We start from the raw sequence: 14,025 nt of genomic DNA, 5'->3' as shown, positions 1-14,025 counted from the left end.
ATTATCAGTTCAATAAAGCGTATGAAGTTTTTGAGCAGTTGCCAGTGACAAATTTTTTGGAAATAATGGGACAAAACACCGAATGTATGAATGAAATCGAGCGGAATGGGCAATTTATTGAGTTGGAAAAATTATCCGAATCACTGAATAAGGTTTGGAAATTAAACTAAAATTCATTTAATTTTCTTATTTTGATTTTTTCTTTTTTGATGCATAATATTTGATTGTGATGACGAATTAGTTACTAATATTTGTTAGAAAGTCCAAAAAATATTTCGAAATACTGTCAAACAATATTTTTAAAGCAGCAATAGAAAAATGGCTGACGCATGCTACTGTAAGTTTTAAATGAGGAATTAGAATTAAATGATTATTATTTCAAGGATGAGGAACTGAATGTGGATGAAATAAAAGCAGCGTTGGATTTCTTGGAATTATTTGCAAGTTATGGAAGAATTGATTGCAGAAAGGTATAGGCTTATTTCCAAATTGTCGGGATTACTGATAAGAACGGTAGGATTCTGTTTTAGCTTCTAAAGTTATTTTTGTTCAAAGTTATTAAAAAATCCACATTGCGTACCACCAATATATATGACATTAGTATTCAAATTATGGATTGTTGGTATCAATGTTACAAATACTGTGCGTTAGCATGCTTTTGGTTTTGTAAAATGACGACGATTGTTTTGTTATTCTAGAATTTGGGATATGGAGAGATATTCCAGGGTGAGAGTGGAAATATTAGTCATACAATGGTGAAAATACCGAATTAAAGAATGAAAATATGACGTAGAACTTGTCTCAAGTACTTTCATTTGATCTAAAAAAAATGCAAGATATGCGATCTATACGACAGGGATTGAGTTATCTGTATAGACGGAAAAAAAAGGTGTTACTAATAAAATTGACGAGAAAATGCGAGTTTGAAAAAACGAAAGAATTTTGATGGACATTAGGTAAACTTTTTTTTTAACATATTCTTTTACAAAGTGAGAGATAAAGAAAGAAATCCGAATGCTGAATTAGCAGAGACAATTATATTTGCAGCTTTTCGATGAATTCGAGGATAGTCGGAGCAGGTTGCTTGATGTTGTCGCGCAGGAATTCATCAACAAACAAGTAGCGATGCCAAAAAAACTGTTAGGATCTGAAGACTTACAACGCAAATTACCTGAAAGTATTGTCTAAAAATGAGATTTTGAGTTGTAATTTTGAATTCCCAAGTTTTTCCAAAATTTCGTTCACTCCAAGAAACCCTTTTGCATCATTCATTTTCAGGAATGAAACTTCAGCAGTTGAATAGTTCCACACCAATGTTCACCTCACAGGTTGTTACATTTGATTTTGATTAAGACATATCAATGTAATGATTTAATACTAACTATTAAACCATTTTATTTTTAAAACCTATCAATTAAAGGTCAGCCTTTTTTCGCTTACTGTTACGCAATTTCATTTCCTCAACATCTTATGTGCATCAATAATAATGAAATTATCATTTACTTGCATTATAGATCACTCGTCGGGCATTTCGCGTTATGAATAATGATGATCGCATTTTGAACTATCATTTCATTCTTAATCAGTCACAAGCTGTTTGCATTATGTGTGAATTACTGACAAGCAGTAGGTTGTGACATATTTTTGAGAAGTTATAAAACCAATAAAAATATTTATGAAGGTGAAATGCGATATTTCAGCTCTGTCTTATCTTATCACTTCATGATAAGAATTCCACATTATTTTTGATTCAGATTAATACAATAATTTCCGCAAAATGATTATAAAGATCTTCAATTCAGAACATCTTTCTGTAATTGTGAAGTAATAACAAATTAATTCGTCCATTTTTTTGTACCAAATTCCTTTTCAATTGGACCAAAAATTGAGAAATGGCAGTGTGACAGAAATTTTTTTACCATCTAAATTCATGTATGGCGACAAATATGAACTGTCATGTGTTGGAAGACATTCATTTTTTCTTTTAGTTCATACTTTATTTGTGCTTGTTTAGTTGCATCTTGGGTTAGTTCGATAGTTTTTGTAATGAATTCTATTTCTTAGATGATCAGCCAACAGATCGGAATTACAAGAATGATATATACGTTGTACTCTATGATACTGTCGAGGAGCAAGTAATTACAGTTACGATGAAGATTGTGGAAGATGTAATCTTTTCTAACTTAATGAATAAAATTGATTTTATTTAAATAATGAAAGATAGATATACATTACTTTTGTCTGGTTTAAACTTGGAGATTCTGTCATCGAGCTAGAGTGTCAGCAGATAGAATAGCTAAAGTAGATATACAATCCAAATGACGCAAACATATCAATGAAATAGTTCACTGCATTTGGGGCGGATAAATTCAGAGTAGAAAAGTTGGCTGATCAATATATGACACTGTAATACGTTATCAACTTGTGGAATGAGTAGAGAAGGATCAAATTTGCTTTGTGTTGTATTTATGATACTGACATCCCAGTATAACTAGTCTCATTGATGATGTTAATTTATAGTGAACTAACATTTAAGCATAACTTTCCCAAACAATGCGAAATATTTTTTAATCAGAAAATATTGCATTCATATTAACCAGTGCTATTTGTGGCATAGCGATACACAACAAATGAGTGAGCTAAGTGAGCCAAGCAATAATATCGACACACAAAAATATTTTGAACAAATGATGAAGTCCTTAGATATCGGAATGAAATGAATAAGCGTTACAAAAGAAATCTTCAAAAACACTAGGCTTCTTGAATTTAAATGAACCTGATAAGATTCTTTTATGTTAATAAAACATGAAAAGCGTTTTGAAAGTGCAGGCGATTATCGTTATTATCGTTTATGGAACTGGATAGATTATTAGTGAAAAAATAAGTGCTTAAATTTTAACTAATCTCAAATTTTTGCTTAATTTCCAGAAATATATGAGCGAAGAATGTTTGTTGAAAGCAGGGGAATATATAATCAGTGTTCAAACACTGTGCTGTTTGGAGAGTGTTATGGATTCCAAAAGGTATGAAATGAAGTTGGTGGGCTCAGATGGAAAACTGACTAAGCATTTCAAGTTAGTTTGTCTCATTCAAGAAAAAGAAAATAAAGTGAATTTTATACAAATCACTCATTGTTATCTCGAGAATTTGTGTCACAAGCGCCTCAGATAAATAAATGTCGGAATCTTTTGAAGATTTCCATTTTAACTAGGACTTGTTATTTTTTAAAATGAGAAAATGGTTTATAAATTTTTCCAGTTAAATTTATAAAAAATGACTATTAGAAGTATAATTTAAATCATTCCAAAACCTTCCAGTTAAAAAACTTCTTGAAAAGAAAACAGAACTGAGAAATTGTAATATAACCTGAAATTTAAGGATGGCACTAATGAATATGTTTGATCTGTTCGATTTCGACGAGAACGGTAAATTAAGTCGAGAGGAATTTGACATATACAATACACTGGCAAGTGATGAACATGTTTTGGATCAGGTAGTTTGCTATCAGTTTTCTGCGCAAAGGGTATTCTAGCTATTTTTTATATGTGATGATTTTTTTTATTACTTGTAACATTGAGTTGAATGAATGAAATAGTTGTCTCGTTATTGGGTCTTTTGGAGATCATTAGTGATTCAAGATTTTATTAAAAGAAAAAAAACGATAGAACTGTTAATATTTCTTAAATAGAATTACTCCTGAATTATCATTTACATTGCTATCAAAATCTACCAACTTGAGTGAGACAGCACAACAGAGTTTCTGAAAAAAAATTCGGGAAGTTTGATCGATCGAAAAAAATCAGCATTGAAGAAAGCTTATTCAAAAAAACAATTTTAACTATTTTGATACACTTAACAGAATTTAAGACAAGCGATCAAGAGCTATATAGTTTGCAAATCTGATATACGTATGCAGACATGATACGTATGGGTCACGCATATAATCAGCAGTAAGAGAACCATAATTAATGTTGGTCAAAATACTTTCTCTGCATCCAACAGTAGTTCGAAAACTTTGCCTAGTGTCTTATATCCTTATCAATAATTAGCACTATCCCACTAATTTTAGGCAGTTTTAGTTTCGGGAACAAAAATCGATGACAAAAGGCTACCCTTGATTCACGACCATTTTTCTTATACAGTTTAATCAACTAGTTGTTAGTTTGTCGACAGCCTTTACGAGAAATATCATTTGAACAGTTTTAAAACACAGGTCAACGCACACTGACTGTTAGTAGCTATTCGGTGGTAGTGATTTTTATCCTTTGAACACAGTAATATATGCATTACATAAATGGTTGCGTTAAGCGTCCGTCATTCAGGAAATTACGGTAATATCAAAAGAATGAACGAAAGTGAATTTGAATTCTTTAGTCAGTCCACATTTCTTGTCAGAATAGAGTCAAGTATTTTATTTCCGTCTCCTCTTTCCACAAAAAGAACTTTGTCTCTCGACCTGCCACACTGGTTTTGGAGTTAAGTCAAAAGAGAACCCGAATTAAGATTGCTAAAAATAAGCATTTCAGATTGTTCGCTCTGTCTTAATTCGTTTGCTTTGAATGACACTGCAATTTGTGATTGTGGTAGAATATTTATTAACATCTGCCACACATTGTAGCTCCAATAATTCTGATTATTATCTGAAAGTTATTTTAAAATTTGGGCTATAAGCGCATATGGCAGCCAGTTTTAGTGCAAACTTCCCTATTGAGTATGCTACCACAAATTGACCATAAAATAATAGTAGAAAAAAAAAAGTTCATTATCTTACTCAATACTGTACTGAATGAAACATGAACAGTTCAAACCACCATTCTTTATTAAGCAATAGCTGGTTCTTATTTCAGTTTTTGGTTTCGGATAGTGATCAGTTCATTTCATTTTCAGGAGTGGGAAATACTTTGCCGAAATTTTGAAGCTAAAGACGGTGAATTACTCCTAAATTCTTTTGTGGCCCTTCATCAGGTTTCTCGTAACATTTTTCATCGACGAAAAGAAGCACATCTGTCACAATATGACAACATATGGCTGAAACAGCGATAACAGCGATATGCTGCCATATTCTGGGAGATGCAATGGCAGGAAAGGCTTAAATATCTTTCAGATAGAGGCAGATAATGATCCATCACTGGAAGACACTTGGATGACGTTGATGAGCGTTGGGTACAACGAACAACTGGATCTGATCAATGTTATATTTCTTTTTTTGTCTTATTTTCCTAAACTTCTATTAAAACAAATTAAATCCAGGGCCACGAGATGACTGGTTGATTTGGCCGAAGTCTGCGTCAAATTGTCCTTTTTATTCGACTGATTAGTCACATTCTTCAATGCGATATAAGCATTCACAAAACGTTTGGTTTTCCCGAGACAATCATTAGAGTTTCATCTTCTGAGTAACTTCAGTCCATTTTTTAAAGAATTAAGCTTGCAGAACTTCTGTGCCGCAGACCAAAATAAACTGAAGTATTACAGAACTGTCCGTGTTCACTCACTATCTTTTCTGAATCAGTTGTTCATATGGGACAGGTAGAATTACGTGAACCTACCGGGAGCGAGAATGCGGCGTTAGCTGATTATTTCTGGAAGAACGGTCATGAAATTGATAGTGATGTTGATGTGCGCATTTGGAAATGTGACTATTTTGCAGTTTGTATAGCTGGTCCAATGGTTTGTACTTTTCAATATGATTCAAGAAATTTTTTAAAAAATGCAGACATCTTTACAGTACGCTTTCAACATCTCAGTTCAAAATGTACTATTTGGCTTTCATCTTCTTAATGCATTTTATTGTGATCTCATCTGAGGCGTAAAAATTGCTCTTCATCTCGGAAACCTTTTCGTTACAGTTTCCTTAGTTTATTACAGTATATTGTATTTTCACGATTGCATTTATATATTCTCCGGTCTATTACAATGAGAGCATTTTCAAACTTTTACCTTTTCGATAGCAAACAATAAACAGATTAGATCTTCTCACAAAATTTTCCGGGAAAAAATCAGGCATTATTGTTGGTCATTCTACAGAAATTGCCTTACGCTATAAATCTTCACCATGAAAATTCGAAAAATGTATTGGTAAAAGAACTAACAGAGCTTCAGCGAGTACCGTTGAAATTTATCAGACCAAAGGTCAGTTATTTTAACGTGTTTCATACAAATGCAAATAAACTACAACTGTGCTGTCCCCGTGAAAAGATTTTGGTAATTTAATGACAATTTTACAGATATTACTTCAAGCAATTGCAACGGAATCTGACTGGTCGTTGATTTTGACAGTGGAAACAACGATCTGAATAGTAATGGCTTAGGCTTTTCTGGTCAATATTATCTCCCATCTGATATTGACACGTCAGATCAAAATTTTTTCTTTCATCCTCATGTACTCATTTTGAAGAAATCTGATGATCTGGATAATCGGCCTTCTTTTTTCTTAGGTTAGACATATTTTGTTGACAGCACTAGGTTCACAATCTTTATTTGGAAATGTAGGAAATAGGAGTCATTGTGCCAGTATAACTATACAATATACTGTAATAAAGTATAACTATAGTTATGTTTATCACAACATAATTATTTAATTGCACAGCCAAAGAAAATAATAACTTCATTAATTAGATGAGACTTTTTTAAAATCTTTATGGAAAGAAATACTTAGAACTGGCTATCATAAATTAATCAGCAAAATCATCTTTCATATACCGGCTTTTAGAATATCAGATATGCAGCAGGAATAAAGAACGAAAAATGATTCTGGTAAATCACAGCACGGTTTCTAAAGCTTATATTTAATCTCTCAAACTGGTTAATCTTTTATCATCGAGAGCCCTCACTGACTAATATATTGAATGATTTTGTGATACTATTGCAAAAATTGCTATAAGCAGTGATATGACACCATCGTAATGATAATATTTGTCAAAGTTTCCAAGCGTTTCGCATCATCAAATCAAAATAAGTATCATTATCAATAGAAGCTGATACACCGCAGTAGTAATTCAAAAACTCTTCTTTTGTTACCTGAAAATGACACTGTTCGAACTAATTTTTTCACGAATGAGAAAGTGAACCGTTAGCATATGAACAGCCAGAAGGAACATCTTCTCATCTTGGCATCTCGTTTGATTTGCCTCATATAGATGTAGCAAAATTTTATTTCAAGAAACTGAGTCCAGCGAAAACAAAAACTGTCCGCTAACTTCAGTGGAAAACCAATGTGAATGACATTGTTCATTTAGATAGGAAAATTTAGAATCTTTTAAAATGGTAGTGGCTCAAAAATCCCAACAAAAATCCTCACGAGCTTTGCTCGATATTTCGAGTATGGAGCAAAACTTAAATTATAAATTGCAGAACAAAAGAACTGAAAATTGATTTCTTCCGTCCCAGAAAACAAAATTAAGAATTTAAGCTGTGAACTATCAGTTTCATTTAATATTATGACTATAAATTCTTTGAAACAAGTATAAATAAATGTGTAATTTCATCTCATTGTGATTATACTGTATGGATATTTTTGCTTAATCTATTGATAGATGTTAAGCGCATTAAAAGCACTTTTTGGAGCAGATTTCAAGTTTAAAATTACTGCATGCAATAGAAAATCTGCAGCATTTCAGTTGCACAAATTTAACTTGTCATTTAGCTGTGTTCATATACTAGTGAAAGCCACTAGAAGTGTCAATATCTGCATCTGAATCACTGAGATTCGAGAAATAATCGTTTTACCTTGCATGCTTGATTTTTCTGTAAAAAAGATATTTTAGGAAATTCATTTTCATATTAAGACATCGTGGATCCCAAAGAACTTCCAAGTTTTTCAAGTTTTCTTGATGGAACTTAGTAGTGTTTCCAGCGATGACAGGATCCAAAAGCAGTAACATCACATAGTAACATCACATAAGTCTGAATCTCATACCTTCCCATCAGTATGTCCTGTCATTTCGAAATTAGTGAGAAACTGATTGAAGATATCCTCACGAGTCTTCTCACCGGAAATATACTTTGGATGTCGTTCGGCATGATAAACACCCTTCATGTCATCCACTGTAATTATGCCATCTCCAGTTTTATCCAATTTTTTGAATGCTGCATCGATCAGCGTTAAACGAGCTTTCGACATTGGTGGCTGTAATTTTTTAGTTCACCTTAATTTAAATTCTTATTCGATTTGCATACTTCTGATGCCATTTGAAAATTTTTAAGATTTAGATATATATAATTACATACTGTGCTTCTTTTCTACTAATAATCATCCCTTAATTAAATTATTCCGAATATATTCCTTCTTGCTTTAAAATACTGCAAAAGAGAATACACGACAGTAATCATTATCCGCTCTCGGGCTGGCAAAACTCTTTTTAACAAGCCTCAAAATTGATCTATTGATGGAAGGAAAAATAAATCAGCGTACACCAAAAACCAGTTAGGGACTTTTTATATTAAATGTCATGGAGATGCCTCAAACAGGGATTTTTTCCCGCAATAAACGTGATAAAAATTGTTTGAGTAGAAATTTAAGCGATCTACTTGCTTTTAGCAAATTATAGAAGAATCGGAATTCGTTAGTTGTATGTGTCTGAAAATGGATCTCACCTGATTTCGTGACAGTTTATACACAAGAATTTTCGAGACCTTGATAAATAAACTTAACGTACCCTAAGTTTCAAAAGAAATTCATGGAAATCGATGGAACCAGAACCGTCTTTATCAAATTTCTTGAATATCTCCTTAATTTCTTCATCAGTTGAATCCATACCAAAGTCATGTAAACCTTTCTTGAATTCTTCAAAATCCAACGTACGGTTGCTGTTATCATCCATAACTCGGAATGACCTGAAAATTTTTTTCAAAAAATAATCGAAACTCAAACAATTTAATATATTTAATATTAAATATACAAATATTTGATATTTGTATATTCAACATTAATATTTTAACATTTTGTTAGTCAGCTAATAATCACTGCTCAGTGTTCGGTGGAAGTGAACTACAAACACATCGAATGTCAAATAGACAGAGTCAAAATAATCAAATAGACAAAATGTCAAATAGACATCGTGGTAACTTTTAATAATGTTTGTGTAGAAATACTACACAAACATTATTAAAAGTTACCACGATATATCCGCTAATTTTATGCATAGAGCAGTACTAAATAAATAGGACTTAACACACATTTTAACTCTGGATTTTGGCACTTCAGGTACCTCGATATTACGAAATTTGATCTATGCAATCACATCAGTGAATATCAAAGTTGTAGTTGGAATTTCTGCAATTTACCCTCATTTCCTCAACACAAACTTCACTCATTAAGTGGGGAGAATATGTTATTAATGAGAACTGAGGATAAAGGGAAATATAAATATCACTGAGATTCCCGAAGAATTGGAGAGAAAAAGTATATTACATTTCGTACTTCAAAAGAATTTTATATCTTTTCTAAAGATTTCCAATATGAAAAGAAATTTGTTTGATTTTTTTTTTTCATTTAACAATTTTAAAACGAAACATGACTGGTAAAATAGATGAGAGACATACCTTTTATTCATAAAAGTCACAATCAATGTGTCGTGCATATTGGATGCAGTGAACTTTAGACTCGATGTTAATTGCAAAGTGAAATTTTGATTCAAACAGAAGTTGCATTTACCAGCTTTAACGGAGGGAACTTTAAACTTCACTTTCTCCCAAATATATTCAAGAATTTATGTATCATGAACGATTTTAGGTCCAATAAACAAACCTTCCCAAAGATTTTATCCCAGCATTTCCACGTACTAAGCATTGCAGTCGCAACCGTTCTATAGGATCCTTGGCTGTTTGCAACTCTTTTAAAGCTTTCATTTTAAGCTCTTCTTCACTCATTGTTCCGGGGCGAATGTTCACCACTGAATTACCTAAAGTACTCACTTTTTTCAGTCTAAATAGTTCAAATGAAGAAGTAATTTGCAGTAGAAAGCTATGTTAGCATCCAGCCACTTAAGAAGGTCAACGTTTCCTAAAATCTTATACCAACGTTGTGAGGAGAAAATAAGTATTTAAAAACCATTCATAAGATGAAGAGATGATTGATAGGCTATATAAGAAATACAATAGTGGCTAAGATGATTTCACGTACTTGCTCTGATTGTCAATTATATAAAACGCAAAATAAAGATACACGTCGTCTGCGTCAGTATCAAGTTTTTCAATTAACTTTCCCGTATAACAGAAGTAACATTAGTATCACGACTTACTTGCAATCTACGTAGATTATGCTTTCTCGCTAATGACCTGTTCCTCAAATTGAAGGTTAGCATATCTCTAACTAATGGGGAGAATTAATTAATGGAAGATCGTATGCTGCGATCAAACTGGTTCAAAATTGTTCTGAAACAAAGCTTATTTTGCTCTATGCCAATGTCCATTAGCCGTGCAGCCTCTCAAGCCACCTTCGTTATATTTCCTCAATCTTCTTAAAGTAGTACTGGTGCTGCTAAATCAATTTGGCGAATGAGGTATAAATTGAAAGGTTGTATGATTAGATTTCAAATTTAGAATGTATCTGAAGCGAAAGAACAAGAAGCAGATTGAAAAGCAGGAGAAAGGCATACAGATTACAACAAATGAAAAACTAAGCTCTTTTGTCTCATACATGTGAAATCCTCCTTCATATTCACGATCCTTCCGAGCAAAAGGTCTATGTTTGATTTCTTTTTCAGCTTCCTTCTCATTCAATCGCAGGAGCACTCCGATCTCCTTCCACAATATCCACCATTTTTCTTTAAATGGCATGGAAGAGAAGCTGCCATCGCACAGTTGCAATGCTAATTCAGTAACTTTGAATTAAAAATCAGATACTCTTATGACTAATAAAATTTCAAAGCAATACCAATAATACCTGTAATGAACTGAAAGCACGCGGAGTTATTCATACGGCTCATCATTACCGCCCAAAATACAACCACTTTGCCACTTTACTCAAAATGGGATTTGCTTGGAAGAAGTTAACATCGATTTCGTGGTAGACTCTATAGGCTCTGGCATAGAATGGGCATGGCCTATCATAAAAGCCAAGCTTGCCGTATTTAAGCCTAAACGAATCCGCTCCCAAACCAATACAATGTTGAATTTCTCCAGTGTCTCTTATGGGAATTTGCTAGAAATGTAATGCAACTGCAAAATGCTTCGATCGGCCTCTTCCTATCTCCTTCTCTCTCTCCCGCTGGCAATCGATAATTCTCAGTTTATTTCCCCACCAGAAATTGAAACATTTTCCTTATTTATCAACTTTTACCTATTATTCATCACTCGCCATAATATTTTGCAAAACTATACGATAATTTTCTCAAAATAGTCCCTAAACTATTCAATTGAAGTGACAGATTTTCATTGGTGACCAGTTTTTTGTCAACAAATGTTTGGAATTCTCGAAATCCAGTATTTTGAAAGCAATGCTCTTTTTAGATAATTGACCAGAAAATCAGTAAGTTTAAGCTTTGTCTTTCGATCTAATTAAAGTCCACTAAAATCACGCACCTAATAATGAATACGACGCAATGATAAGGAATTTGAGCCTACTGAATTTGGTCTCAAGCTTGATCTCTCATCAGAATATACGAATTTGAACGTAATCCCAACACTTACATTTGCACATTTCAAATTTTCTAAATAAAAAAATCAAACTAAAGTTCCCTTCTCAAGTAAAAGACCTATTCTGATGTCCTTCTAGAAATCTCCTTGTTATCTTTTCGCCAGATAAAACCCCTGCATGTCACTACTGTTATGAAGATATCACATCATTTCATTCCACTAGAGGGTAGCCTTCACTTTAATGCAATTAGCGAGCTTTATATATTACTCTCATCTCCATCATCTGGACTCGTTTTAATAAAAAAATTTAAGGATGAATGAAAGTGTTTTGTTTCGGTACACATTTCTGCAATGATTCAGATGAAGTAATAAGCAATATCTGAACATTAATCCAACCTTAAATGATCAGAACGAACTTGAATTTCTGAATTCTAGCGGAAAGCTTACGCATGTTTATAGCAGAAAAAATAGAAAAGTAAATAGGTTTTATAAATAACTGAAAAAGAAACAAAGCCAATTTATGGCTATTGAACTTGGGTAGAATAGCCTCAGAAAATCATTTCGAGTATCGAGTAAAGATACTCAGGATGGGAGTAATCATTTGTCGCCATAGAAACGAAATGAACTTCATTTATTCCATCTATGTTACCGCGTTTTTTTTTTTTGCTACCCTTGATAAGTGTTCTTTAACGCAATTTTTTCCTCTCACCATCCATTCCACTGTATGGATATTGGCTGATGCAAGAATATAGTTATAAAAGAAAAGATGAAATGGAACCTGGTATTTGACACAGGCCTTTGGAAGATGTTTATAACTTTCCCGTTGCTATGGAGGTGAAAATCTATCCTCAAGCGAATTTGCAAAAAATGATTGCAATTGACAAAGAGCAGCAGAACACACGACAATAGACCTTCTCGAAGTTGCAACACCCAACGGTTACGCTTACGTAATGATAATGCCTCAGAGTAATGAAAGAACAATGTTAAGAAAACAGTTTGATTACTCACCGTAGTATTAATGCGACTGAAGTCGAAACATTACTGTTCATAGACCTTCTTCTCGATGCAGACTAAGGAACGTTTTTACTTAGAATAAAAATTCCATTATAATGAAAAAGAATATTGAACCAGTTAAACTGAAAATGTGACTGCTGAGCAAAATAAAGTCGGAGAACTTTAGTGAGAAATATAGCTATTATGGAAGAAACGACTATCACAGAGAATATCATTGAAAATATTAAGATCAGTCTCAGTTAACAGTTACATTTTCCTGACAAATCTCATAGTCCCTCCATACCCAACCGCACTCGAATGATGTTTTCATCATTCAATTGCATTCGTGAAGTTGTGATCGGAATCCCAAAAATCTATCATTCTGCTACAGTTGAAGTTTCATCTATTATTACCACATAAAAATGGTGAACAATTCATAACGTAATCAAACGATTAAGTAATGCTAGAAGATTTAGATGCTTCAACATGTGAATCGAATTCCACCTTTAGCATTTCGCTTAATTCATGGTTCCCGATTACCCATTAGCACTGGGAACTGCGGTCTGCATTTCCAAGGTTTGTAAAAAAAAACTTTATTCCCAATTTAAACAGCAATCAAGTATGATTATGAATGTGAGTCAATATGATGCAGTTATCCATTAATCCCATCAGTTTTGAAAAGTTCTAAAAAAAAGTTCTAAAAGTAAGTTTTTGTTGTAAGTTCTAAAACAATCCAAAATCTATGTAACCCGTTGCAACACTTGCATTGAAATTTATATCAAATTAAAAAAGTAATAGCTATTGAGAAAATCATTTTAACAAGCAGTTCAACTTCTGGGTCGAGCTAAAATCTGAAGTTCTATAGTTAATAATAAACTCTAAAATTAAAAGAATGTCGAAAAATGTTAATAAAAGCATGAATAATTAATGCTAATGGAACTGCAAAAGTAGGAATAACTCACAACTTTATTTTCAATACGAACATCTTCCCAAACCTACTAGTGATTGATTATTAAGCAATGGTGCAGTGTAAGATTTCCTGACCAATGTTGGTAGAGAGACCATTTGTCTGCAATAATGAGATTTCAAATTCACAGAAAATTACCGTAACATATTCCTTTGCATTCATTTTAATATATTTCTTTACCGTCTTGAGAAAGATTACTAAATACTATCTAATCTGAACAATAATTTTTTGCTTGCATCATGATCAACTTTTTTCTGTAATTCACATCAAGCTTCAGTCTTCTTCAGTCGTAACATAAGATACTAACAAATTAAAACTGATTTCATTACTGCTCTTCATTAGATTAATTAACCAGAGCAATAATATTACGAAACATTTCTAAATAGTCGATTTGCCTACCAAATGGAGAAAAAGATAGAGGCACAATTAAAAATAAAACTAAAAAGTGAAAAGGATTGAAGAATTCAATGACAGTGAAATTAGTGATG

The 14,025-nt window shown here is 32.7% G+C and overlaps 2 protein-coding genes across 2 annotated transcripts; one reads left to right on the top strand and one right to left on the bottom strand.

Moving 5' to 3' along the window:
- Positions 1–921: 921 nt before the first annotated feature.
- Positions 922–6,296, top strand: LOAG_05044 (hypothetical protein; the record flags this gene model as incomplete). Its single annotated transcript, XM_020446750.1, has 12 exons — positions 922–956; positions 1,048–1,177; positions 1,279–1,328; positions 1,515–1,626; positions 2,065–2,168; positions 2,929–3,074; positions 3,379–3,493; positions 4,888–4,965; positions 5,105–5,191; positions 5,476–5,670; positions 6,028–6,132; positions 6,228–6,296. Exons 2-12 carry the CDS (start codon positions 1,126–1,128, stop codon positions 6,294–6,296), a joined length of 1,113 nt encoding a protein of 370 aa, XP_020302947.1. The 5' UTR covers positions 922–956; positions 1,048–1,125.
- A 395-nt stretch (positions 6,297–6,691) lies between these two features.
- Positions 6,692–9,907, bottom strand: LOAG_05043 (calcyphosine). The gene is made up of 4 exons (XM_003140578.2): positions 9,749–9,907; positions 8,658–8,835; positions 7,919–8,128; positions 6,692–7,020 (listed from the first exon to the last, which is right to left on the bottom strand). The coding sequence occupies exons 1-4, from the start codon at positions 9,868–9,870 to the stop codon at positions 6,919–6,921; spliced, it is 612 nt and encodes a 203-aa protein (XP_003140626.1). The 5' UTR covers positions 9,871–9,907; the 3' UTR covers positions 6,692–6,918.
- Positions 9,908–14,025: the final 4,118 nt, after the last annotated feature.

Source organism: Loa loa, assembly GCF_000183805.2.
Source record: "Loa loa unplaced genomic scaffold supercont3.61, whole genome shotgun sequence".
Lineage (NCBI taxonomy): Eukaryota > Metazoa > Nematoda > Chromadorea > Rhabditida > Onchocercidae > Loa > Loa loa.
Note: the sequence above shows the minus strand (reverse complement) of the source record. Positions and strands in the feature narration are given on the sequence as shown.